At 43.8% G+C, this 27,970-nt stretch overlaps 1 protein-coding gene across 1 annotated transcript in view; it reads left to right on the top strand.

Annotated features, from left to right (window-relative positions):
- Nucleotides 1-27,970, top strand: part of HEATR5B (HEAT repeat containing 5B) — a 66,552-nt gene that overhangs the window by 32,884 nt on the left and 5,698 nt on the right. Inside the window, exons 17-35 of the mRNA XM_083176096.1 lie at nt 3,253-3,358; nt 3,671-3,861; nt 3,982-4,141; nt 4,830-5,019; nt 5,467-5,636; nt 6,323-6,467; nt 7,261-7,440; nt 7,966-8,217; nt 9,202-9,383; nt 10,055-10,123; nt 10,215-10,394; nt 12,227-12,464; nt 12,810-13,064; nt 13,163-13,290; nt 22,081-22,225; nt 22,423-22,695; nt 23,942-24,166; nt 26,116-26,267; nt 27,511-27,724. Of these exons, the coding sequence (XP_083032222.1) occupies nt 3,253-3,358; nt 3,671-3,861; nt 3,982-4,141; nt 4,830-5,019; nt 5,467-5,636; nt 6,323-6,467; nt 7,261-7,440; nt 7,966-8,217; nt 9,202-9,383; nt 10,055-10,123; nt 10,215-10,394; nt 12,227-12,464; nt 12,810-13,064; nt 13,163-13,290; nt 22,081-22,225; nt 22,423-22,695; nt 23,942-24,166; nt 26,116-26,267; nt 27,511-27,724 (3,455 nt within the window). The remainder of the gene's footprint in view (nt 1-3,252; nt 3,359-3,670; nt 3,862-3,981; nt 4,142-4,829; nt 5,020-5,466; nt 5,637-6,322; nt 6,468-7,260; nt 7,441-7,965; nt 8,218-9,201; nt 9,384-10,054; nt 10,124-10,214; nt 10,395-12,226; nt 12,465-12,809; nt 13,065-13,162; nt 13,291-22,080; nt 22,226-22,422; nt 22,696-23,941; nt 24,167-26,115; nt 26,268-27,510; nt 27,725-27,970) is intronic.

The raw sequence follows: 27,970 nt of genomic DNA on the forward strand, positions 1-27,970 counted from the left end.
ACCCCTGGGGGTTTGAAATGTACACTATACCCCTAGATGAATTCCCTGAGGGGTGTAGTTTGCAAAATGGGGTCACTTGTGGGGGGGTTCCACTGTATTGGTGCTTGGGGGGTCTTGCTAATGCGACATAGCACCCACCAAAATTCCACCAGAATCTGAGCTGCAAAATCCAAAAATTACTCCTTCCCTTCTGAGTCCTGCCATGCACCCAACTGGTATTTTTTGGTCACATGTGAGGCATTGCCGTACTCGGGAGAAATTGGGGCACATATTTTGGGGTGCTTTTTCTCCTTCATACCTTCTGAAAATGAAAAATTTTGAGCCAGAACTGCATTTTTGTGTAAAAAATGTAATTTTTCATTTTCACTGCCCACTTGTATCAAAATTGGTGAAACCCCTGGGGGTTTGAAATGTACACTATACCCCTAGATGAATTCCCTGAGGGGTGTAGTTTGCAAAATGGGGTCACTTGTGGGGAGGTTCCACTGTATTGGTGCTTGGGGGGTCTTGCTAATGCGACATAGCACCCACCAAAATTCCACCAGAATCTGAGCTGCAAAATCCAAAAATCACTCCTTCCCTTCTGAGTCCTGCCATGCACCCAACTGGTATTTTTTGGTCACATGTGAGGCATTGCCGTACTCGGGAGAAATTGGGGCACAGATTTTGGGGTGCTTTTTCTCCTTCATACCTTCTGAAAATGAAAAATTTTGAGCCAGAACTGCATTTTTGTGTAAAAAAATGTAATTTTTCATTTTCACTGCCCACTTGTATCAAAATTGGTGAAACCCCTGGGGGTTTGAAATGTACACTATACCCCTAGATGAATTCCCTGAGGGGTGTAGTTTGCAAAATGGGGTCACTTGTGGGGGGGTTCCACTGTATTGGTGCTTGGGGGGTCTTGCTAATGCGACATAGCACCCACCAAAATTCCACCAGAATCTGAGCTGCAAAATCCAAAAATCACTCCTTCCCTTCTGAGTCCTGCCATGCACCCAAATGGTATTTTTTGGTCACATGTGAGGCATTGCCGTACTCGGGAGAAATTGGGGCACAGATTTTGGGGTGCTTTTTCTCCTTCATACCTTCTGAAAATGAAAAATTTTGAGCCAGAACTGCATTTTTGTGTAAAAAATGTAATTTTTCATTTTCACTGCCCAGTTGTATCAAAATTGGTGAAACCCCTGGGGGTTTGAAATGTACACTATACCCCTAGATGAATTCCCTGAGGGGTGTAGTTTGCAAAATGGGGTCACTTGTGGGGGGTTCCTAACTTTTAGCATCTTATGGTGCCTAGAAACCTACATGGTGCCTAAAAAATAATCTCATAAAAAGGAGGCTCCAAAATCAAGTAGGTGCTCCTTCTATTATGAAGCCTGTGGTTTGGTCAACGTGCACACTAGGGCCACATATAGGATATTTATGAAAACAAAAGAATTGGGGGAATCAATTTTTAGTCACATTTCTCTAGTAAAATGTACTGTGTTCCTTAGAAAAATGTATTAAAATTGCAAATCTGCAAAAAAAATGAAATTTTGAAATTTCACCTACACTTTGTTTTAATTCCTGTGAAACACCTAAAGGGTTAACAAACTTCCAAAATGCTGTTTTGAATACTGTGAGGGGTGCAGTTTTTGAAATGGTATCATTTATGGGGGTGTCTCACATACAAGTCCCTCAAAGTCACATCAGAACTGAACTGGTCCCTAAAAAAATCAGTGTTTGAAATTTTCTTGAAAATTTGAGAATTTGCTATTCATATTGTAAGCCTCCTAGTGTCCAAAAAAATTAAAAGGAAGTTGAAATAATGATGTCAACATAAAGTAGACATATGGTCTATGTTAGTTATTAACTATTTTGAGTGGTATGATTATTTGTCTCACAAGCAGAAAATTTAACATTTTGCAAATTGCTAAATTTTCCATTTTTTCACGACATTTTGGTATTTTTCACAAAAAAACACAGACTGTATCGACCCAAATTTACCACTAATTTGAAGTACAATGTGTCACGAAAAAACAATCTCAAAATCACTGGGATAAGTAAAAGCAAAAAAAAGTTATCCCCACTTAAGTGAGACATGTCAGATTTGAAAAAAAGGGCTCTGTCAGGAACGCAAAAACTGGCTCTGTCAGGAAGGGGTTAATACATAGACCCCATAGTCACAGAATGTTGTCAAGAGTGTGAAATATTTTTGTGATTACAGGTCGAGTATCCCGTATCCGAATATCCGTTATCCGAATTATTCCGAAATACGGACATTCCAGAAAGTGAAAAAAAAATATTTTTTTTGCTAAAAACTCACTGGGGACATATGTAACAGCATCACTGGGGACATGATATGTAACTGGCACTATATATGTGCAAGACAATGATTGCTTGGCATTCAAATTCAGTGCTGAGATAGTACACACATTTTGTTTCACGTTTTGAAACCTTGTTTTTTGAACAATTAAAATATGTTTGTGTGTATTTTATGTGGTAATAAAATATATTTGTGTGTATATTATGTGTTTATACAGCATAAATGCAAGATACTTCAAAATACATCATTGAAATATTAAAATATTCCGAAATACGGAATAATCCGTTATCCAAAATTCTCCTGGTCCCGAGCATTTTGGATACGGGATACTCAACCTGTACTTCTTTTGGGGGATATTGGAATCTTAGGTTTAGGGGAGTTTGAGTGTTGGAGATTCACTTGAAGGTGTTAACCCTTTAGAATGAATTTCCAGCATGGACACCGCTGCAGGGGATTCATATATCCTGGTGTCACCTACATAGATCCTGGGGATGCTTACAGTTTGCTGCTTTCCTACAAAAATGGCTATTTCTTGGGGATTTCCTGCACACTTAGTTTAACAAATAAGCCCTAAAGCCCCGTATACATGGGGCAATTTCAGCAACAATCACTGGGGATATGGTCGCTGGGAACCTGTTCCCGCGACCAGCCCTAAAGTGCTCATGCGACCAGCGACTTCTCCCGCTGGCTTTCTGGCGACCAGTGGCTTCCACCAGCAGCGTGTCTTGATTTCATCAGCAACCCATCACTGCTCACTTATGAAAACGGGACACTCAGTTATTTGGTCGCTGAGTGATATATAGCTCAGAGACCAATCGCTTCCTGTGTATGGAGCTTTAGAATGTAACACTCTGCTTTCCTGCTTAGCGAGAGAACAGATTAAATGGGCATATTTTGCAGCAGGAGTCTCATTTTAACAAAACCTTGTGCTATGTTTTCTCCTTCAGATTACAAATGTTGGATCACTTTGCAGAGTGTGTGAAGCAAGCAAAAGGGGTCCGCCAACAGTCTGTACAGCTCAATATCTTCACAGCTGTCCTCAGTGCACTAAAGGTACAGATTTTGTTTTTTTGTATGAGCGTTCTGTTCCAAAAGATCTAGTAGATCAAAATACAGAAGAGTATATAACACTAGAGTATCGTAATGAGAACAAAGATTAAGGATAAGGCAGAATTCTAAATAAAGGCAAAATGTAAGTTTTAAACCAGCTACTATGGGTCAGTTTTATACTATTGTAGGGGTAGGTTCTGAGATAGTGTGCTGTTGGTAATTTTCCATGTAGCCATACTTTTAATACAGGAAAATATTCTTCATAACAACGAATAACTTGCGGAAACCTGGCACATATTCCAATCTTGTACCTAGGGCCTGGCAGAAAACAAAAGCTCACTAGGTCCTGAGGAAGTACGGAAGTCTGCATTGACGCTGGTTATGGGTGCCCTGGACAACCCTAATCCTATCCTCAGATGTGCTGCTGGAGAGGCTTTGGGCAGGATGGCACAAGTGGTTGGAGAGGCCACGTTCATTGCTAGGATGGCGCAGTTCAGTTTTGACAAGTGAGTATACGTGTTACAATTAATTGGATTGCAGTGTGTCGCCAGCTGCTTCATTATAGGCACAGACACTGAAAGCGCTCTAGGATACTGTGTATTAGTGTAAAGTGTCTGATCTCTTAGGCTGAAGTCAGCGCGTGATGTAGTGTCGCGGACAGGCCACTCTCTTGCTCTTGGATGCTTGCACCGTTATGTTGGTGGAATTGGTTCAGGGCAGCATCTGAAGACCAGTGTGAGCATTCTCTTGGCACTGGCTCAGGATGGCACATCACCGGAAGTTCAGGTAAGAAAGCGATGTAATCTTCTTGTCCAGCTGTCATTGTGAATATATCTAAACTACGACAGTATTTGGTATGGCTTTGTGTAAACTAAAAGGCTCTATAAAAGATGAACAATTCAATTGATTAGGGCAGCACAGATGGTGTAATGGATAGCATTACTGCCTCACAGCACTGAGGTCATGGATTCGCTCCCACCAGTGCCCTAACTGTGCAGAGTTTGTATATTCTCCCCGTGCTTGCGTGGGTTTCCTCCAGTTACTCTGGTTTCGGTAATTATATGTTAGTTGGGCGCCCACTAAGCTTTCTGCGGGCTCGCCACACTATATAAAGTCAACTCCACGCCAACATGGATAGTGAGGGTATGAGCGTACTAACTATAGTGGGCAGCCAACTAACATATAAGTACCCCGGTTTCCTCCCACAATCCGAAAATATACTGGTAGGTTATTTGGCGCCTAACCAAATTAACCCTAGAATGTGTGTGTGTGTGTGTGTGTGTGTGTGTGTGTGTGTGCGTGCGTGTACATGTAGTAGGGAATATAGATCGTAAGCTCCACTGGGGCAGGGAATGATGTGAATGTTCAAATATTCTCTATAAAGCGCCGTGGAATATGTGTGCTAAGAAACTGTTAATAAATAATAAAATTATTATATATAATTTTTTTTGTTGTTGTTGTTATGTGTCTCTAGACTTGGGCTCTCCACTCACTTGCGCTGATAGTTGACTCAAGTGGTCCAATGTATCGGGGCTACGTTGAACCAACACTCTCTTTAGTGCTTACACTTCTGCTGACTGTCCCTCCGTCACATACAGAGGTCCATCAGTGCCTGGGACGGTGCTTGGGTGCTATCATCACAACTGTGGGTCCGGAGCTGCAAGGTCAGTGGTAATGACACCATTATCTGTAGATCAGTAACCTAGGAAGCAGAACACTGTAAGCGAGTTGTATGCCACATCACAAGCTGGTTCCATCCTCCTTATAGGATGCATTGTGGAGGCACTTTGTGTTTTTTTATCTGCCTAATACTGGATTCATGGATCTTTGTAGCTAAAGAATCTCTACTTACCAGGCTGATAAGCCACCACTAAGCATACATACACACAGTTGGTTGACTTTTTTATCTGCATTAAGGTCTCCCCACAGTACAAAGGACCGTAATATGGATCTTTAATCCCTAGATCAGACACAGGGTACACTTTGTAGGTTGTTTAGAAATCTCACAAAATTAGAACTAGCACATACAGTACCTTGCTTCAGAGTATATACATGCAGACATGAATAATTATCTCTGTGTAATCATATCAGATGATGATGTTTTATCACAGGCAATGGGCCCACTATTTCTACCATCCGGTCTTCTTGTCTTGTGGGCTGTGCAATCATGCAGGATCACTCAGACTCTCTGGTCCAGGCTGCGGCCATCTCCTGCCTCCAACAACTTCACATGTTCGCTCCTCGTCACGTCAATCTCTCCAGCCTGGTCCCTTGTCTCTGTGTAAGATTATCCATATCCTCAGTTCGTCTTTGTCATGGCAGCATGACTATATTTTCGAGATGCGCAAGTTCGGTTTTACTTTGGTCTCAAATTGGGATTATATTGGCTATCCTAAACATGTGACAGCCGATAGCCAATACTATCCCGATTTGAGAACTGAGTAAAACCGAACGCGCACATCTCTATATTTTGCATTACTTCTATACTGTAATTTTGTCATTTTGGAAAAATGTGAATGTTCTTTGCTGCTACTAACTGGATCACATGTTGGGCCTAATTCATGTTTGTATGCACATGCTTTAGCAAGTGCATTTCCTAGACTATAGAATTGCTAATGTTAGCAAAACAATCTGCTGCCCTGAAAGGAAACGAAACCAATTGGAATGATCGAAAACACATTTGTAACTGCGCACTCATTAGCAGCCTATACACAAAAACACCTGGAAGTGTAGACCCATTGCAGACTGGCTTCAGGAGTAGCAATACTGGAGCCATGTTTCTCTACTATACATAAATTATGGCAAAGACACCTTGACACATGAGCAGTGCGATTGCTGTGTATGCACAGGCTGGCGATCATCGCTTAGTTAGCACGAACATCAGCATTGTGTATGAATATGAACTGGGCCCATTACTTGATACCTATTTTAATAGATATTGTGATTTCAGTATGTTTTTCCTTCCAGGTTCAACTAGGCAGTTCCCATTTGCTGTTAAGACGTGCGGCTGTAGCCTGTCTCAGGCAGCTAGCGCAGAGAGAGGCAGCAGAGGTGTGTGAATATGCCATGAACCTGGCAAAGAATGCAGCAGATAAGGAGAGCAGTGGCCTTAGTAAGTGCAGAGATACAAATTTCATTTGAATGTGTCTGTCTTGTTGTTGCGTTAACCAACCTTATATCAGGGTTGCCTATTCTTAGTCTCCTCTCCGGGAGAGGGGGCGGGGCCTTATGTAGACGTCATCAAGCCCCGCCACCAGTACTGCAAATCCCGCAATTCGTGGGTCTTCAAGGAGGGGGCGGGGCTAAATGGTGTGATTTTCATCTTTAGCCCCGCACCTTCCCCTGAATAGCTGCAAATCACGGTAATTTACCGCTGGGGAGGGGGAGCGCCGGAGGGGTTGCCCACCTTTCCAGGGGGCCGGAAGGGGGGGCCTGATTTTCGGGAGACTCTCTGCCTTTTTGGGAGGGTAGGAAACCCCGCCTTATATACATTTTGAGGCATACTTATTTTAAATAAAAAATGCTATATATTTCAGTGCAGTTTAATTGTAGATGGTTTATGCGCAATCATGAGCAAATAGCGGAACGTCTTTTGGATTTTATAGTTAAACCTAGATGAATAATCTGGGTTTATTTAATAGAACATGCTGAGGAATTGTAATTGTTTCAAATTCTTTATTACATTATGTATATAATCTATTATATAAACCAGTTTTTATACAGCTTCTATTCAAAATTAGCGTGACCTGTATTATTACTTGGCATAATCATCCTCTGACTTCACCTGATGTACAGTATATAAGGATGGAGCAGTTGTCTTTTAGAGCAGAGCAGTCGCATGTATAGAAGCTGGTTCTGTATCCTTGACTATAGATAAAGAGTAGTGATCACATGTTTCTTCTCAGATATAAACATAACAGACACGGGTCTAGAAGGTGTTCTGTTTGGCATGCTGGACCGGGAAACCGATCGGAAACTGTGCTCCGACATTCATGACACTCTGGGCCACATGCTCTCCTCATTGGCCATGGATAAATTGTCTCATTGGTTGCTGTTATGCAAGGATGTCTTGGCAGCCACTAGTGGTATGTATCTAAGTGTACATTATGTTCTGCCTGTGCAGTAATGTGAGGAGAAAATACGCTGACATGCCAAAGATTGCTTGTGTCCTGCCTTATACAGTGCTAACTAATACACAAAAAGGCAAGATTTTCAAAATGGTGTATAATTTAGATTTAAAAATTACATTTAAGAACTGTATTAATGCTGTTTTGTGTGGTTTACACATAAAATATCTATATTTGAAACCTTAATTTCAGCAGCTGTAATTATGTTTTTATGCTTTATTTCAAGTACCCCCAACCTGTCTAGTTTAATCCCAGGGGTACACATGCCCCAGTTTGGTGACCACTGGTTCAGGAGATACTTGCCTATACCCTCTGTCTTGACATTATTAGATTGTCACGTGGATATCACACAGTGACTTATCACATAGTTTTGATGACACTGCACTTTTAATATATTATAACTGAGCTTGTGCAAGTGATTTTAATTGACTGATTCTCGTGTACATTAATGACAATTTACATATTTGCGTTTATCTATTTTAGATGTGGGTACAGCCGGTCTGCTAGCTGGAGTAAGAGATGAAGATTCGGAGAAGAAGGATGAAATGGATGATGACACCATGTTTACTACCCTTGGAGACGATGATAAATCAAAGCCATTTGTAGCCCCCCGCTGGGCGACTCGTGTGTTTGCCGCAGACTGCCTGTGCCGGATCATCCTGCTGTGTGAGAACGCCAACAAGGCTCACTTTGATTTAGCTGCTGCTCGCACACTGAAGCTGAAGAATCCCAAAAGTAAGGATACAGCATGATTGTTCCTTATACTTTCTCAAGCTAGCAGTCACAATGGATAAAACAAATAACCCTGTTATCTGACAGGTTCTAGATCCGTGGTTCCCAAAAGCAGCCTTTAGTACAGATATTTGTGATATCCCTGCTTGTGCACAGATGGTATAATGAAACTGACTGAGGTACTAATTCAGTCATTTGTGCCTAAGTATGGATATCCTTATAACCTGGACTGTTGAGGTTCTGGGTTCGGGAACCACTGTTAGAAATGAGATTTCATTATTCTATAAACTCATCGGACCGAGGGTAATGCCAATGCACAGAATGTAACTTTCTGTTTTATCTTGTGTAATTACTCCCAAAACTAGGTTCCTAGAATTCTTCTTCCTTAATACTTAAAAATGTATTGTCTGTTATGTCCATAATACTTAAAGTATATTGTAAGTAGGGTGGCCAATCCCGGGATCGGCGGGATCTGGCCTCTATAACGCCGGGATTTCAATCCCGGGATTGGAGTTTCCAATCCCGAGATTTCGGGATTAGACTGCGCATGCGCAGTCTAATGCTGGGCAGCGTCTGAGCGTGTGCTCAGACGCTGCCTGGCTTCTCCCTTCCCCGGCAGTGTGGCTCTGCGCAGCGTGACTAGGCCAGAGGTCACGCTGCGCAGGCCAAGCAGCTGCACAGACCCGTCCTGGGCGCGCAGCATGACATCATCGCCCACCTGCCTGCCCGGCTCCTGCTACTGGCCACTCACTCACCCGTTCGCCTCCCAGCATCAGTAATCGGCCGCCCACCCTCCCAGCTTCACCGACCACCCTCCCGGCCGCACCGCACATGTAAGTAAATATGTGGGGCGGCCGGGGCGGGTTTTTTAATTAGGGAATTCCGGGATTGAAAAAATGCTCCGGGATTGGCAACCCTAATTGTAATTTATGTAACATACTCTAATTTATAGCTTATATTGCTCAGTCTATTAATTTCATTTCACAGATGACCTCTTGGTCCTACACCTGTCTGATCTTATTCGGATGGCTTTCATGGCTGCCACTGACCACAGCAACCAGCTACGCATGGCGGGCCTGCAAGCTCTGGAGGATATCATCAAGAAGTTTGCTTCTGTTCCTGAGCCTGAATTTCCAGGACATGTAATCCTGGAACAGTATCAGGCAAATGTAAGCAGAAGGAGTGCTAGAGTTTTAAATGAAAACCAGGACAATGTTTAGTTTGTAGGCCTTTCAACTGTGTGAGCACTGCAATGTATTAATGCTAATACATTGCCTTTAGTGTTTAATTTAGCATATGTTGTAACAATAGGAAATAAGTGGGGGAAATTGAGATGTGTTATCAGCAATAGGTTGTGCATTGCTGATTCTGCAAACATCCAGTTTTTGCAGTTTGCAACTCTTTCCTTTTAAATGTATTCGAGCACTCTCAGCCAGCTGTCTCCCCTGTCTTCTCCCTCTCGATCGCCACTTGCATCTTCTGTCCCATCCCGGTCCCTTTATATCTTCCGGCCTCCATTCTCCCAGTGCGTGCTTGCACATTACACCTATGTATTTATGTAAGACGCGATTAGGTCATCAAACAAACGTGCATAACAACCTACTTTTAAATCAGGGTCCAATTTTATAATAAAACATTAGACATTTATTCTATTATGTGGTCCATTTTAATGTACTGATAAACCAGACATGGCTGTTTCCAAGCTTCCTTGAATAAGTTGTTGTTACTAGCCTTACCTTTTCTGTTTAACTTCATAGATTAATGCTAGGTGACAATATAGTGTTTTATAGACCTGTACAGATTTCTATTTTGAGAAATGATTGAATATTTCTTTTTTTAGGTTGGAGCCGCTTTAAGACCAGCATTTTCCCAGGATACCCCTTCAGACATCACTGCGAAAGCCTGTCAGGTATGCATGGCCTAATGTATGCATGGCTACGGATGAATCTTCTCCTTTGGGGTATCTGCCAGAATAACCACCTGTGTGGTTCTGTTGTCAGGTGTGCAGCACCTGGATAGGGAGCAGAGTGGTGAGTGACCTGAATGACTTACGCAGAGTGCACCACCTTTTGGTTTCCTCACTGGACAAGGCACAAACAGGGAAGGGGGCATCCAGTCAGCTTTACCGTGAGAGTGCCATAACTATGGAGAAGCTAGCCGTACTGAAAGCTTGGGCAGAGGTAGGCACGTTTATTTTCTCTTTGTTGTAATATTATATCAATTGCTGGCCTTATCTATAAATAGATATTCACATATCTCCTTAGAGTAAGTTTATTTGCTTTTCAAGTATTCAGAAATAATTGGGATAGGAGGATTTTAACATAAAGTTTGCCAATTTAATAGTTTGCATATATCCGTGCCATTAAGGCCACTTAGACTGATGTGTAGCTATTTCATGAATGTGTTATACATTTCTACAAGGTGATGTAACCAAGAATCCAAAATTATTTAGATTAAAATGGTAGAGGCATAACATTTCTTTAATAGTTTACACATTGGGCAGTTTAAACCCCGCTCACCCTATTCTACGTTCCGGGGGTATCCTCGCTGTCAAAGGGCAGTGAGGAATCCCCCAAACAGTGAGGCTCGCGGCTAATGCAGGGGGCCCGCTGCATTTAGCTTCGAGCCTCGCTGTTTTAGCAGCCGAACACTCCGTTTGCCCGTTGCTGCAAAAACCTAGCAAGGGGGAAAGGGTATGTGCAGGGTGACACCCCCCCCTCTGCACACGCCATTTCCAGTTGAATACTGACCCTGCGAGCTGTGACAGCGAGCAGTCAGCACTGCTCGCTGTCACAGCTCACAAAAATCCTAGAATACACCCCATTGTGTGACACATTACTGTAGTTGCTGTGTGCTGTACCTTTTTTGCCTGTTCATCAGTCAGATTCCAATTCATTTTTTCTCTAGTAGTTTAAGAAGTGAAATCTAACTTGACTGGTTGCCATTGGCAACTACACTTTTACTAGTTCACTTAAATGATGAACCATTGTAATCAGCTGATGAATAGAACAAGCATAGCAATTAAATGTTGCGTTATAAATAGTATATAAAATCACTAAACAAATTATTGTAAAATTCACCTATATGATTTCATATTTATATAGGATCCTGTATACATGCTGCAAATGTTGCAGAGATTATAAGGGGCCTATATGAAGCCGCAATGACTTGCTGTCTAGTAGAGTTTGTATCCTTGGGCCTGGCAGGTTCTGCAGCTATGATTGTAGCGGTATAGAAGGAACACAAGGCTTCTTCTACTTTGGGCAAATGTGTAAAATGGGTGCAACCTGAAAATATAGGGGACAGGTGTATTAGCCCTTTGAGTGCCAACATCTCTGTGAGAGATGTTAAAAATACCAGCGTCGCTCACATTTGTTATATAAACTCAAATAAAAAATTTCGGGTAGAAAAAGATTATAAAAAATGTCGGGTAGAAAAAGATTATATTTCCTATATAAGTTAAACATGACAGTTTATTGATGAATACAAATGTTGTTTGGCAATCTTTACACCTATTTTGACAAATTCACTTGTCACTCAAAGGGTTAAGGCTGGTGAAGTGATAAAGTGGCCGGTGATAAAGCACCAGCCAATCAGCTCCTAATTGTCAAGTTACAGGCTGGGTTTGATAAAATGACAGGAGCTGATTGGATGGTGCGTTATCACCGCACACTTTATCACTTCACCAGGCTTAATAAATCTGCCCCATAGTGAGCTGTTTACAACGTATATTATTTACAGGAACATCCATAAAGATTGGTTTTGTTTTTATTGCTTTAATGGGTTTTTTTTAAGCTCCGATGTTGGATTTTGCGTTAAAGTTCCTAATGTCCATTATTAATACAGTGCTGCTATGTTAACATTTATATTCGACCGATGTCGACAAGGTGAGCTTAGTGTTTCTTCTAAATGAAAGTTTTATTTTCACTATTTTGCCATTGGTGTGCTGTTATTTATGTTCTAAATAATTCCAATAATCACTCTGATTGTTGTATTCAACCCTGTGTTCTAGGTTTATGTTGTTGCCATGACTATTAAAAAAGAAGCAGAAAGTAAGCCAACTAAGGTACTGAAGTCCAATGATGATGAAGATGATGATTACAATAACACTGATGAGCTTCCCCCTGATAGCCTCATCTCATTGGTTGAGTCAGGACTTCCAACACTTAGCCGGCTGTGGCTGGCAGTACTGAAAGATTATGCCCTCCTTACCCTGCCACCTGAGTTTGCTAGCCAGCTGCCTCCAGATGGTAAGTGTTCTCTAGTATCACAGTTAAAAAGGTTCTGACACCTGTTGGTTAAAAACTGTTATTTTGCATTGTAAGGAACCCAGTTTCATGCAGACCCAATTACACTAGTAAACCGTTAACTGCCTTTACCCTAGATCAGACCGGTGATTTCCTGAAATGCTCTGTATTGCTGTGGGCTTTCTGGAGATCATTTTGGTTACAGGTTGTCCAGTCCCTGCCCACTTCCAAACAAAATACACATTGACATGCGGGAGATGAAGTTAGCCAAACACATCTTTCAAAAATATTTTGTTTATTATAGTATGTTAATTATTATTATTATGTTTAATTTATGTTAATCAACAGGTGGAGCCTTTTATACTCCTGAAACCATTGATACAGCTAGACTCCATTATCGTAACTCCTGGGCTCCTATACTTCATGCAGTGACGCTCTGGCTTAATTCCACTGGTTTTAATAATTCAGACATCATTGATGAAGCAAAAATCTCAAACTCCCAGAAACGCAACCCAGCCATAGCATTGAGCCAGCCGCCAGGAACACCACCTAGTCCAAAGTCTCTGGTGGAGCTCAACAAAGATAGAATGCACCTGATTTTCGGTACGTGGGAAAAACACTGTTCAGTTATGTGGTGTGTTGTGTACAATATACAACTGGCCTTGTGTATAACTAAGCATAACTATTTTCTGTGTCTAAAGGCATCAGCATCCAGTTCTTCTGTGCTCCCCGGCCTGAGGAACCTGTAGAACATGTCACAGCTTGTCTCCAGGCTCTACACATTCTTCTCGATTCTCCTTTTGCCAGAAGCCACATAGCAGAGGACCAGGTACATTTACCAGACTTTTCCAAGCAAAACACTTAAATTCTATGTTTTAACATGCATTCATTATCTATGTCATGTGTACTATGGTGATTGTTCTCCTTTTATGACCAGACTTCCTCAGTCAGTTTCAATGTCTTCACAACAGCCTGCAGATGTGTTACTTACTGTAATTTGGTTCTTGAAATCCACCTCAGGCTTGTGCTTAATAGTAACTATTCTGTGGGCTAAAGCCACTTATGGTACAAACTTACTGATAGCCATCCATTTTAATGTCTCTGCCAGATCACTTTTTGTTTTTCATACTTTTGGGCTGTTTGTCCCCTTCTCTAAAGCATAGACATGGGTATCCTACAGTACGGGTTCTCAAACTATTTTGCTCTGGAACCCCATCAGACAATAAAAATGACAGGACCCCGGGGGGCGTGGCTACGACGGGCATGTAGAAGGAGCCGTTATTAGCTGCTCCCGCTGCTAAAATCCTGACACCGCCATCCTAACAGCGCTCACCGCTCTAAAAACTGCCACACTTCAGTGCGAGACCCCCGTGCACTGCCCGATCCTTCTGAGAAGTCCCTGGGGTGGACGTGCGCCCGGAGACCAGCGTTAAACCTCCGGCGCACGAGGAGACGAAGGGACCCGGCGCCATCTTGCTGCTGCGGCTACTGCCCTCCGGAGCGCGCGCCCCGCCAGACAAACGAATAGCCGGTCGGAGCGCAGATTCCGGAGCCCCAAAGTGCTGCGATACTACAGCGGGGAGCACCCACCTGCCTGCGGAGGGTGTGGACCCCGGTGGGGTGCCGGAGCCGGCGTCCTTTGATGAGACGGAGGCCGCCGCCATCTTGGACACTGCAGCAACTATCCCCTGTAACAAGAGCCCTGCACAGATAAGCCACAGCACTGGCAGGCTGGACCTGGTGACCCCCCCAGAGACTGTCATCGTCGTGGGGAGCACCTGAATGGCTGTGACACACACAGGATTCTGCTGCTGAAAAGACCTGTGAACTGCAGAGAGGAGGTGAGAGGGAAGCAGGGATCAGCTAGCCCTGGGGACATTTGTAGTACTGAGGGGCTCAACATATACCCTGTATACTGCAGAAGCGGGACCTGTCTATACCTGACTGCTGTGGGTGATCACCTATGCCCTGCAGTTTCTGTACTAAAACTTGGCCTCCCACTGGCATTGTGTGATAGAGGCGAAAGTCAGCCTGCACAGCGTGCCCCCACATAGACTGACTGCATGCTTCAAGCCCCCCTGAACACTGTACAACTCAGTTGCTGCACACCAGATACTTAGCACTCCCCTGGTTACTATCTGTGTCACCACTGGCTGCAAACCCCTGCATCTATCGTCTGACTGACTTATACATAACAACTCAGACCCCCAGGCCCTCGTCGCTGAAACTGTGCGGGGGTGCCCCTTCTAACCCTGATACAACATCATGGGGAAAACACAAAGATCATCAACTGCGGCCCAACTGGAAAAATTCGCTAGAGACCCCCAGACTGCCTCGGGGGCCACTAACTCCGACTCAGTCTCTCAGCCCTCCTCGCCCACTGACCCCTCCTCTTCCCGGGGAACTCCTGATGAAGCTCTGCAGAGGGTGCTGGAGGCGGTAACGGCCAGTGAAACCAGATTGACTGAAAAAATAGGTCAGGTACAATCCGATCTGATGATTATCCACCATGACCTGCAGAGAGTGCGCGAGCGTGTGGGAGAAGTAGAGACACGGACGTCCACTCTAGAAGATAAAATAACCCCGCTGACCACCAAGGTGGACAACCTAACAACTCAGGTCTCCACTATCCAGAATAAAATGCTCGACATGGAAGGACGCCTGAGGAGATGCAACATTAGATTCGTGGGTCTCCCCGAGAGGGAAGAGGGCCCTAATCCTGAAGCATTCGTAGAAAAGTGGCTCCGAGACACCTATGGAGCAGACGCATTCTCTGCCTTCTTCTCGGTTGAACGAGCACACCGAATTCCCACGCGTCCGCTACCCCCGGGGGCACCACCCTGCACCCTAATTGCGAAGTTCCTGCACTACAGGGATAGAGACACGGTTCTGAAACTCAACCGGACCAAGGGCCCCCTACTCTGGAACGGCACAAGGGTATCCACGTTTCCAGACTTTGCGGTGGAGGTACAGAAAAATCGTACACAATTCATGCAGGTCAAGCGAGGACTGAGGGACCTCAATATCTCGTATGCCATGTTGTTCCCGTCTAAACTGCGAGTGATTATAGATGGCGAATCGAAGTTCTTCTCCACTCCGAGAGAAGCTGCGGCATGGCTAGATACTGCCAGACCGGCCAGAAGAGCCATGCAAGTAGACCCTTAAGAAACTTATAACTAATTAAACACTCTTCTGTGTTATACATTTCCCTTTTTACCATATACTGGTCAACAAACAGGGTATGTGCTTATGCTTTCCCTGTGTAAGGAGGCAACTATGTTATGTTATGTGAGCGTTTACATTTATATAAGCAGCGGCTAGCGGCAACAACTTGCCGTTTCTAGTCACTATATACTTTGCCCACTCTGGGTAGTATGACAGTTTAGTAGTTACCTATAGACTATTGGGATCTGTTAGGTTAAGGGAAGAAGTATGTCACAGTTCCGAAGGACATACAGGGAGGGGGGGGTTAAAGTTAAACATAGGTTAGTTTTCATACTGGAAATAGTCAGTATTATGTTTATCTATTTGTTCTGTATGAGATGCTCTTGGTACAAGTTTTGTGTTGTGTATTGTGCAAGACACCGGTACGTATACTCAATCCTATGTATATCATTCACACGTGCCGAAATGGTTACACCTGTGCCACACACTGTGCACCAATATCTGCTTTCAATCTTAAATGCCTCCTAGTATAACTAAATTTCTCTCCTGGAACATACGTGGGCTTAACGATAAGATAAAGAGAACCCTAGTGCTTAAGCAGTTAAAGCAATATGGCTCAGATGTCATATGCTTGATGGAGACCCACTTAATGGGAGCCAAAATATTGTCTTTGAAAAAGCCGTGGATCGGCTGGTCATACCATTCCACTTACACGTCAGCATCGAGGGGAGTGTCAATTCTAGTGAGCAAATCAGTCCCGTTTAATGCAGACCAAGTAAAGGTAGATATAGAGGGTAGGTACGTATTTCTTAAATGTACAATACACTCCACACCACTGTTGCTCCTAGCAATATATATACCTCCTCCATACTCGGCAGAGGTACTGAAGCAAGCTGCCGAATTCATTGCCCTTTTCCCCAGCCTACCGATAATAAGTGTAGGCGACTATAACAATGTGCTGAACCCGATAATAGATAGACACTCCAGGTCACAGTCGGGATCTAGAAGTGGACATAGACAATTTGCGGCATTGGTGGAGGGCTTGGGCCTTATAGATGCATGGAGACAAAAATACCCTGACGCCAAACAGTTCTCCTGCTACTCACCTGCATACTCAGCGTTCTCTAGGATTGATCTGGCCCTGGTGTCTAAAAATATCATACCTTTAATAAACTCTATACAATACGAACCAAGGGGGATCTCAGACCACTCCCCGTTAACATTTGAGATGAACATGGGGGGAGAGAGGGGCCAGGTATTCTGGAAACTAAACCAATTCTGGCTCACCCGCATGGGCCAGAGTAGTGAGATGGAAATTCTGTGGTCAGAATTTTTGGAAAACAACAGGGGCACGGCAGAGGCGCCAGTTGTATGGGACGCCTTCAAGTCCTATGTGAGGGGCACTTTGATCCAGAAAGTGGCTAATCTCAAAAAGTCCTACAGCCAGGTAGAGAAAGATCTGGAGTCCTCCTGCAGGAACCTAGAACAACAATATATAGGAGATGGCCTTGAATCTACAAAAACAATGTGGTTGGCGGCACAGAAATCCTGGGTGGAACTACTTGCCGATAAGGCCAAGTACCGCCTGCTGTTTAATAAACATTCCCACTATGCGTTCGGGGACAGACCCGGTAGCTACCTAACTAAATTAGCTAATATAGACAAAACTAATAACACTGTATGTAAAATTGTTACTTCCACGGGGTTACAACACACACAGACACACGAAATTGCGTCACAGTTCTTAGAATACTATAGGATGTTATACAGCTCTAAGGTGACCTGCAGTGAGGCCGAGATCCGAGACTTTCTCGGAACAATTCCAATGCCCACTCTATCACCAGAAGCCAGGGTGATGCTCGACGCTCCACTGCGCCTGGACGAGGTCGTAGCAGCGATTAAATCCTTCCCAAATGGCAAAGCACCTGGCCTAGACGGTCTACCGTTGGAGCTGTATAAGAAACATATCCTTTTCTACGCGCCTAAACTATTAGAATTATACAACGAACTACTCTGTAAAGGATCCCTGCCCCAATCCATGTCTGAAGCACTTATAATAGTCCTACCGAAACCGGATAAGGACCCGAGTAAAGTAGAATCCTATAGGCCTATCTCTCTTATACCCACAGACATCAAAATTCTAGCCAAAATTATGGCCATTAGGCTTAATTTGATAATAACACAAATTATACATGAAGACCAAACTGGCTTCATGCCAGGTAAGTCCACAATGATCAACCTTAGGAGGCTCTTCACTCACCTGCAGGTCTCCCACGGGGACGCCAGTACCTCTGTAATTGTGTCACTGGACGCGGCAAAAGCTTTCGATTCTGTGGAGTGGGCGTTCCTGTGGGAGACCATGTCCAGAGTAGGTATAGGCCCAGTATATATAAGGTGGGTCAGGTTACTCTACTCATGCCCACAGGCCAGAATATCGGTGAACGGCTACACCTCTACATCATTCCCACTAGCGAGAGGTACTAGACAGGGGTGCCCCCTGTCCCCCGCCCTCTTTGCAATTGCAATAGAGCCCCTTGCTTGCCTCATACGCAACACCCCCCTAATCGCAGGTCTGTCGATAGGTTCCATAGAAGATAAGATTGCCCTTTATGCCGATGACATACTGCTGTTCCTATCTGACTATGTATCTTCAATGCCCACAGTCCTAGATATTATAAACACCTTTGGCTCCTATTCTGGACTACTCATTAACTGGGACAAATCCTGCATCCTTCCCCTTAAAGGCAAGGTCCCAGATAGCCCCATTATACCCCTCCCCTTAAGGTGGGTTGACTCCTTTAAATACCTAGGCATCTATATAACAAATGACCCGTCTAGATATGTCCCCTTAAATGTTCAACCTCAACTTACATATCTAAAATCCAGAATTTCAGTATGGGGAAAACTCCCTCTGACAGTTACAGGTAGGATAAACTTGATCAAAATGATAGCTCAACCCAAGCTGTTATACGTATTACAACACGCCCCAATATACCTCCCTATCAAAATATTTAAACGTATCGAAAGCTTGCTCTCATCCATTGTCTGGGCTGGCAAGAGGGTCCGCATCAAACAACACACTTTAACACGAACACGTAGTGGCGGAGGCATGGCACTTCCATCCTTCAGGTTATATTATTATGCGGCACAGCTGGCCCATTTGCTAGATTGGGTGGGTGAGGATTCACTTTCTAAGCTACCAGGCTCACTGGTGTCTCTGAGGCTGCCGGGTCTGTCGCCGATGCATGCGCTACTTAGTGACAATGTAAAACTAATTGATATGCCACTCTTTAAACAGGCGATAATGGTCTGGAGACAGACGAGTCGCATACTACAAGCGACGGGTTGTGATCCAGATGCCCCTCTCGATGGGTCATATGCTTTCCCAGAGCTCTCCGGTATACAGATACGGGAATTCTGGAGTCAATGGGGAGTCACTTCGATAGGGCAAATATACTCGGGCACTATACTAAAATCATTCCAACAAATTCAGGTGGATTATCCGGTACCCAATGTCCACTTTTACAGATACCTGCAACTCAGGCACGCCTGCCACACACAATTCCCCACGGGTCCCCCAGCAATGTGTGTCTCACCTGTTAAGAACTTAGTAAAAAAAAGCTGCCCCTCCAAAGCAATATCCAGATTCTACGGGAACCTGCTGTCCTCTCTCCACGAGCAGGATCTACCACAGCTGAGGGCAACGTGGGAGTTGGATATAGGCCCCTTAACAGATGAAGCCTGGGAGATGGCAATGAATAGCCCACGTATTTCCTTAACATCCTCCAGGTACCAACAAATTCAGTTATATATACTACACAGGGTATATCTGACGCCAATTAGACTAATGAGAATGGGGGGGAGAAGTGACTCTAAATGCCCCAAGTGTGGTTCCTCCGATGGAACCTTCTGGCACCTGCTGTGGGACTGCGGGTTAGTCTCGGTTTTCTGGAGGGAAACCACAAACATAATAGAATCCACTGGTATCCCCTTCAATACTCTCACCCCAAAAGTGTGCATCTTAGCCATATTCGAAGAGGACAGCTTGGATAGGCCTACCCAACAATATATTATAAATATGTGCACCTTAATTAAAATATGTATTGCTAGATCTTGGTTAGCCTCACGGGGACCTACACTGGAGGAGTGGATAGTACTAACTAATGAGGTGGTGCGGCACGAAAGGTTCGTATACCTGGCCAGAGGGTCTGAGAAGAAATATATTGATATTTGGAATAAATGGTTAAATTCTCCGCACATGCACCAAAACTCCAACCGAGTCTTATAATCACGGAGAGACCCAAACACTCTCCATCACGTAAGGGGGGATGTATATGATAAAAATATGTGTTTAGATAGACATATGCACTACACCTATACCACGACCAAATTGCGCACGAGATATAAATACACCTCGGAGACACTCGCACGCCAGCAGTAAACCAGTGTGCACCTGGGCAATCAGTGTGACAAGAAAACCGACAAACTACACAATAAATACTGGTACAATATTGGATTTATTTAATACATGTTAACTTATTATATGTACAAGGACAGTATACGCACAAAACCAGATATGCCGTCTTGAACTGTAAGAGCAATGTATACAAATTGTAATGTTTTGTTATTGTTCTTTTCTCTTCTTTTTTTTTCTTTGTTTTCTTTTTCTCTTCATAAAATGTTTGCATAAATGTATGTAAACAACAAAACTTCAATAAAAATTGATTGAATTTAACAAAAAATGACAGGACCCCAGCAAGTTACTGCAGAAGGACATCACATCATATGTGTAGTCAGCAGACAGCACATACATGGCAGCATTGTGGAGGCACAAAGTAATGTGAGGAGTCTAAAATAACAGACACTTTCAACTGATTTTTCAGACTCCTTGAATCTGTGACTGACATTAGAGAAGCCATCAGCCTTATGGTCAGCAACATGGAGTCACGACCCCATGATGAGAAGTTCGGGACCCTATTTGGGGTCAGGACCCACAGTTTGAGAACAGCTGTCCTACAGTATTAACTTATGGTGTGTACACACGGGGGGCGATATGGCTTCCGTTGTTCCTGATATAGTAAACATCGGAAGCCATATCGCATATTAATTGTCGGCTTTTTAGGGCCTTACGAGCCCGATGCGCGCTCCCGAGTGAGCGCAAATTGGCAGCGATATAGTGAGGGCAGGCAAGACTATATAGTACAGATCTGCACTATATAGTCTAAATTGTCCCTCTGCAGCATGCCGTGTGATGCGAGTCCCGATACATATCTGCCGTGTGTACACACCATTAGACACTTGCATGTTCACAGGGTTGTCTCATAACATAAATCAGAGAATACAGTAGCCTTATATTAACCCCCTGTTTAAGTTGGGAAGGTATATTGATACTCTTGCACACGACAGGTTCAACTGTTTGATCACTTTGCTGCTACAGTTAAGTCATCTTAGGCTGGGTACACAGTTGATTCTAGGCATACAGATGGAGCCCTCCCCAGCCAGCCTTCTCTGGATAGTCATGGTGAACCCAAGGCCTATTGTTCTCAGCTGCAATACAATACATAGAACAATACAGTAGTGGATTAGCAGAGTATTCCTATTACTCACTTAATCCTATTAAAGGGCTAGATGAGGATGGCTCCATCTGTATACACTGGCCCCATGTTGTGTCTGCGCTGACATCACAACTGTCACCAGTGTTCCCTGCAGGGACTGTGAATGATAGAATGGACTATATACTGTCCAGTAAGTACCCAGCAAAAGGATTTGTGTGATTGTTGAATGGTTGTCCCTGCCTATACGGTTTTTAGGGCCTGATTCAACTTCATTCAGCCCGCAGCGAATTCAATGCGGGACCTATGGTGTGGCTCTACGCATGCGTATCAGTGAATGTATGCATGTGCAGGGTCTTCGGCAGCTATCCTGGCCGCTGAGGAGTTCTTACAGGGGGGGGGGGGGAGTGGGCCGACAAGGAGCTGGCGCATGGGGGATGCCCAGCGTTTCCTGGGCATGCCCAGAAAAACGCTGGGTGAGCGCAGGCGGGTCGAAGCTTTCCCATTCTTGATCATTTATCAAAAAAAGTCTACAAAATAATTTCTTGGCCGTGCGCTCACATGCAAAACAATGTGTGAGCGTAGATGTATATTCGCGCGGTGGGGGGGCAGGCATTTGTTTGCCCGGCGGGTGCCGTTTACCTGTTCGCTAAGCAGCAAATAACCACTGCTTAGCGAGCCAACCTGAATTAGGCCCTTAGTCTCCTAAGGAATCAGTCCTTTTGTGTATGAAATGGTTATGTGAATTCTTTACGAAGACAGATTTTATTTTCATGGTGACTTTGTTGCCTAGTTTGTGACTGTTCAGCAATAGGTTTTTTCCCCAAGTCCATTTGAATCCTTTTTATTTGAATCAAACAGAAGTACTTTGTTTAACAACCTGCTCGCTTCCTCTGTCCTAGGTGATTGGAGTGGAGCTCCTCAATGTCCTTCATCGCCTACTGCTGACTTGTGACCCTTCCTCTGTTCAGCTTTTAGTCACTAAAGTAGTGCAGCAGATTGTGGGAGCTGCTTATGACAAATTACAGGAGCAAAGAGCTGTTCAATGTAAGACCAAAGGCCAATGATTGCTTGTTTTCTAGCTTGCTGCAGCCTATCAAAAGTGCTTTTCTGCATCTGTGAGTCTGCCTGCTGGGTTGTTTGCATCCATGCATCATGTCTCATGCACCAAATAGCAGCGCAGTTAGAATTCTATTGATGTCACTGAAAATTAGACTATTGTCTTATGCTTCCATATTTTTCAGCTAAAGATGACACAAGCGAAAAAGAGACGCAGACAAATTTGGGTGAAGGTGAGGAAAGTGGCGGTCTGATCCCAGGAAAGTCTCTCGTCTTTTCTGCTATGGAGCTGCTAATGTTCATCTTGGTACGACATATGCCCCAACTCAGCTCCAAGATGTCGGACTCTCCAAGCCACATTATTACCAGGCATCAGCAGCTCTCAGAAGAGAGTGCCCGCCTTGTAGCATCTACAGTGACCATCCTAGCTGAGCTGCCTCCTCTGTGCTCACCAGCAGGTACGTCTTCAAGAACATCCGACTTGTGCTGTGGATGAAGGATGATTCACTTTTGCTCCAATTGCACCTATTGACCTGTATGGCATCCCACAAACGTTCCTTTACAAAGTAGCATTCTCTTTAAATCTTATTCACATCATTAATACACATTGTAGGGGTACACTGACCACTGGGACTGGCTTTCTTTGTGGGACAAAGTCACAAATCTGGGCAAAAATAGCAATAAACATTCAAATCCAGTGTCCCTGGATCACCCTGAGCAGCTTTGTATGCAGCTGAGATATCCCTTTCCAATCTAAATCCTGGCTTTAACCTGGCTCGGAAACCTGAAGACAGAAGACAGGTTTAATCCAGGGTTTCAGTACTTACTGCTTTTCAAATCTGGGTAATGGACCCAGGTTGTCATCCTCTACACCAGATCTGGGTCTTCCAGTGACCTGGGTCTTCGGTCTAGCAGTAGATGCTTGCAAATGATGTCCAAGCGCTACTGTGGCTTCCAATGACCTCCTTTTAGTTCATCCCTTTCATACATAAGGCGGGGCACTGACATGGGTTGTGAGTCTCAGGAATAACCCTGGAGGATTGTAGGGCACAGTCCCAGGACTGTTAACCCTGGTCTGTTCTCTGAGACATACTGTAAGAAGAAAACTGGTTGACTTACTGTACCCCACCAAATTCACAGGTTTTTGCTTGTCTGAATGGGAAATAAAGATGCACTTTTCCAGAAAGTACTTATCGCCACCTGTAGATGCCAAAGTTGTGCCATATTTTACTTAAATGCTAGATGAATGAAGACGCCTCTGTTAAATTAAAATTCTCTAAATTTGCTTTGTGAGCTCCTGGCACCCTTATTATTTCAGTGTAAATTCATTGTCATTGTTGGAAATATAACAAATTCAAGGCTACCTGGTTAATGACTGACACTGTGGAGCGTTCTGCTATTTTGTCGGTGCCCAATCATAATGTTGTTGATCGGATCATTTAAAGTGTTTCAACCCCCATAGGGCACTAGTGCCACAGGTGCCCGTCCAAAGTGCCAACTTATTGCACATTTCAGTTTGCCACCTCAAGAGGCGGTAAGCTGGAATGTGTCCCCAGGCAGCGATTGACTTGCTTTGTCAGGCACCATCTTGTGGCAGCCTGTGGGTAACACTGTTTAATCACCCCCTGTGGACCTTTTTAAAAATATTTATTTAATATTTCTCTACAACTATGCAGCCATGTTCAAAACCCATCTTCTTTGCAGGATGTATGACCATACTCCCTACCATTCTTTACTTGGTCACAAAAGTACTGAAGGAGACCGCGATAAAGTGCCCAGATAATCAGGTCCCCCTGCCGGTCAGTGCTTGCTTACAGGCCATAAAGACGATTGTCACTTCACCATTGGCCAAGACAGAAAAAACCCAGAAGAAGTGGACTGATCTGATGCGTAGCACCTTAGCGTCTATACTGGAGTGTTCTCAGCCAGGTATTTATAAATCTATAGCGATGGAAATATAAATTTATTAGTATTAAATTGATAAAGATGTAATCTATTCTTTAGTGCTATACATCCTGGGATATATAAGTGCATTAAACTTAAATTAGCATGTGGAAGTACTCGGAGTTGTACAGTCTACGTGGAATAAGGAATTCTGGTTGCCACACCAAGATTTGCCATTTGTATTTCTATGTATATAAAGTGGAACTCTAGCATTTGCAATACAATACTCCTATTTAAGCTACAGACTAGATGGGTATATGAGCAGGACAATCTTGCCAGCATTAAAGGTCCTGAGCAAAGCAATGCACTGAGGCCTCTATCCATTGACCGGAATAAATACAACAAAAAACATCATAATTTACCCCACCAGTGGTCCAATGCTATCTCTACACATGCTTCCAGTGATCCAGCAATTAGCCTGCTGACAGCAATTACCTCTCTGGCTGCTGACCTGAAGGCAGGTAATTCACAATCAGAGAAACCATGGCTGCATTCTCTATCACCTCTCAAGAAGCTCCAGTGACATACGGGCCCTGCTCGAAGGCCTCTACAATTGTCCAGTCAGGGGCAGCTGACCAGTAGGACCGTACATTAAGATGGCCTTTTATATGAGTTTAGAGGGGTATGTAGTATTCGTTCGACAGTGAAAAGGTCAATTGGAAATGGTTGACACATGAAAAGGCTGACGTAAGTTTTGCATGGGTTGTCTTGTGTGTCTGTCGACATGGACCCCCAAGTAGTGTAATGCATACTCTTGCATGGTTCTTCGCTCAGCACATTTTTACATAGCCCACGTGAATCGGAAAGTATAAATAAGCTTTCTGAATGGTAAAAAAACATATGAGAGAAGCCCAAGTGACATGGTTGACAGCCTATTGCTTTTGTTGACCCTTTGACCATGTCAACATTTTGCGGGTCTACATATTGACTTTCAACCTAACAACCAGAACCAGTGTAGAGAGAATTTGGAATACAGGTGATAATCTGAGGTAATGGTTTCTGATACTGACATAAATATCCTGGGTTTTTGCACATGAACGCACACCTCCCCGGGATTTTTGTGAAATGGGTACAAGTTAAAAATTCCAGGTAAAGTGACCCAGGATTTTTACCTGGGAACCAAGCAGGGTTTTTAGTGGGTAAAACCCGGGTAACGAGCTGTGGAAAAGCACTGACTTTTTTTTATAGGGGCAGGGGAGGCTGGCCATTGCACAGCCACCCGCCAATGCCTGTTGGCTGCCGCTTTCCACCCACCGGTGCTCACCAATGCCCACTTTTGCCTGCCGGCCCCATCCATTGCCCTACTTTCCCGGGTTTTACCTTTACTAGAAACCGTGTCTACCTGGGAAAGACCGTGAACACATTGCAGTGAAACGGGGACCCTGTAGACCTGACAAAATTCTGAGTCAGATATCGCGAGTTCCACCTGGAATTTTGGAGGAAAAAGTGGTATTAGAAGCATGTAAGTGTTCTTGTGATTAGGCTTCTAACAGAAGTTCAGTTCACATAAGTTGTGTACCTTACTGTATGCGTTAAAAATTTTACTCCCCCCCCCTCCCCCCCCCCCCCCCTAGAAGTTAGAGAACAAGTAATTACAGACCAGAGTCTAATAGGTTGTAGTTTAGTTATACAGCATAGCAGTTACTCCATGCAGGAAAAAAGGGTAATTTATTGTGGCCTGATGGATGATTTTTATAGACATACTGTACATATGTAATGTATATGTAATATGTAATGTACATACATTGTGTGTTTTATGTAAAGAATAAAGTATTGCTAAACACAAAATATGTGTGACTAGAGATCTATCAGAATCGTTAATTTCAAATGCTAGATTTGCCCTTTATTTACAGGACTAAGGGATGCACGTAGGTTTCAGGAATTATAACATTTGTGGAGTTTTATTTTTGTCTTTTTTTTTTTTTTTTAACCAGTTGACTCCAAGCACACAGCAGATGAAGTGAGCATACTGACAGCGGTTGCACTCTTCCTGTTGTCTGCAAGCACAGAGATCATCGGGGTGCAGTCCTTACAGATCGGATGCATCAACAGGTTCAAAGCAGCCATGACCTCCAATGACCCCTGGGTTAGTTTACAGGAAGGAAAATCTATTGCAGCACCTACAATACGTGGCCTTTTTTTTATTGTACTTAAAACAACACAATGCTTTTTTTGTGTGCTAACTTGTATTTGGGAGGGTGGGAGAATAATATTTTTTTTCATTAAGAAAAATCTGCCATTTCTGGCCGTGTTCTAGGTTTTTTCAGGCATGTTGGATGAGTATCTATAGGCCCCCATCCACTAGTGGGAAGTATTGCATGCGATACCCCGCCAACTCGCACGGCAGCTCCTAGACGGCCGGATCGCATACGATTCATCATATGCAGACCTTTTGCATACAATGTATCGTATGTGATCCCAGCAAGGGCTACGATAAATATTCATGGCAGCCCACCTGATCTGCAATGTGAAGCACACAGGAATGCACTTTGCATTGCAATAGCCAGAAAAGGACCTGCGATATGTCACACTTCATGCAATCCTTCGCAACAATGCATCTGAATCTTGTAAAGAGTGCCCATATCGCACTAGTGGATGGAGGACTTAAGTGTCCTCTTTTGAGAGTTTAGGGGGGGGGGGGGGGGGGTGACGGAACCTCCCGACAGTTGGAATCCCATGCCGATTTTGGCCAGCTCTCCTGCGACCGACAGGCAGAATTCAATGCTCTGTCGAGTGTCAAAAAGTGGGCGTGTCGGTGAAAATGGCCGTGGATTCCACAGTTCGCGGCTGTTTCTGACAAAACAGATCTGACTGGTTTTAAAGTCTGATCTGTTTTGTCGAATTCAGCCTTCAATGCTGTCTGAAAAGGTAGCATTAAATAGGGGATGAGCTCTATTTCCCCTGTCGGAAGAGATTGAGGGGCAGATTTATTACGCTCGGTGAAGTGATAAAATGCCTGTTTTTTTTTTTTTATCACCGGCCATTCAGCTCCTAACTGTGAAGTTACAGGCTTGGTTTGAAAAATGACAGGTAGGAGCTGATTGGCTGGTGACACTTTATCACTTCACCAAGCTTAATAAATCTACCCCTGAATACCACCCTAACTGTCCCTGTTACTATATGTAAAGTTCAGCTTCCTTGTGTTAAAGGACGAGCTGAACTGTGGGGCTTTATCCCTAGTGCCATCACACCTATGAGAGTCACATAAACCATCAGTCCAGTTGAGACCACCCTACTGGCCTACTCACGTTCTGTGTTGCACCTCATTCATAATATGACATTACATTGGTAATAATCTGATGTTACATTTGTATGCTTCCTCCTTATAGGTTCAGGCTAAAGGTTACCAACTCCTGCTGACTGTTTTTCAACATTCTAATCGGGCTCTCTCCACCCCATATATACATGCTTTGGCCCCCATCATGGTTGAAAATCTGAAGGCCGTTGAAAGAAAGAGACCGAATAACAATTCAGAGCTGCTGGTTGTTCAGGAAGGAATAAAAGTACTAGAGAGATTGGTGGCGTTAGGAGAAGAGAAAAATAGTGAGTAAATGTTTAATCTCTGACAATTTCTATGGTTTCCAGGATTGTTTTTATGGTGAAGGCTATGTACAGTATAGTAAGTCCCTGTGCTTCCCTTGTGTGCAGCTGTGTTCCTACAGGAGATGCCCAGGTGTGCCCTATGAGCAGCTGTACTGTATATATGTCTTTGGGGTATTTGGACCCATCATTATTCTCGATAAGAGGAATTTAATCAGAAATACAAAGAAGTGGAGAAAGAAATACCAA

Source organism: Crinia signifera, chromosome 3 (assembly GCF_055691185.1).
Source record: "Crinia signifera chromosome 3, ASM5569118v1, whole genome shotgun sequence".
In the NCBI taxonomy this organism is placed as follows: domain Eukaryota; kingdom Metazoa; phylum Chordata; class Amphibia; order Anura; family Myobatrachidae; genus Crinia; species Crinia signifera.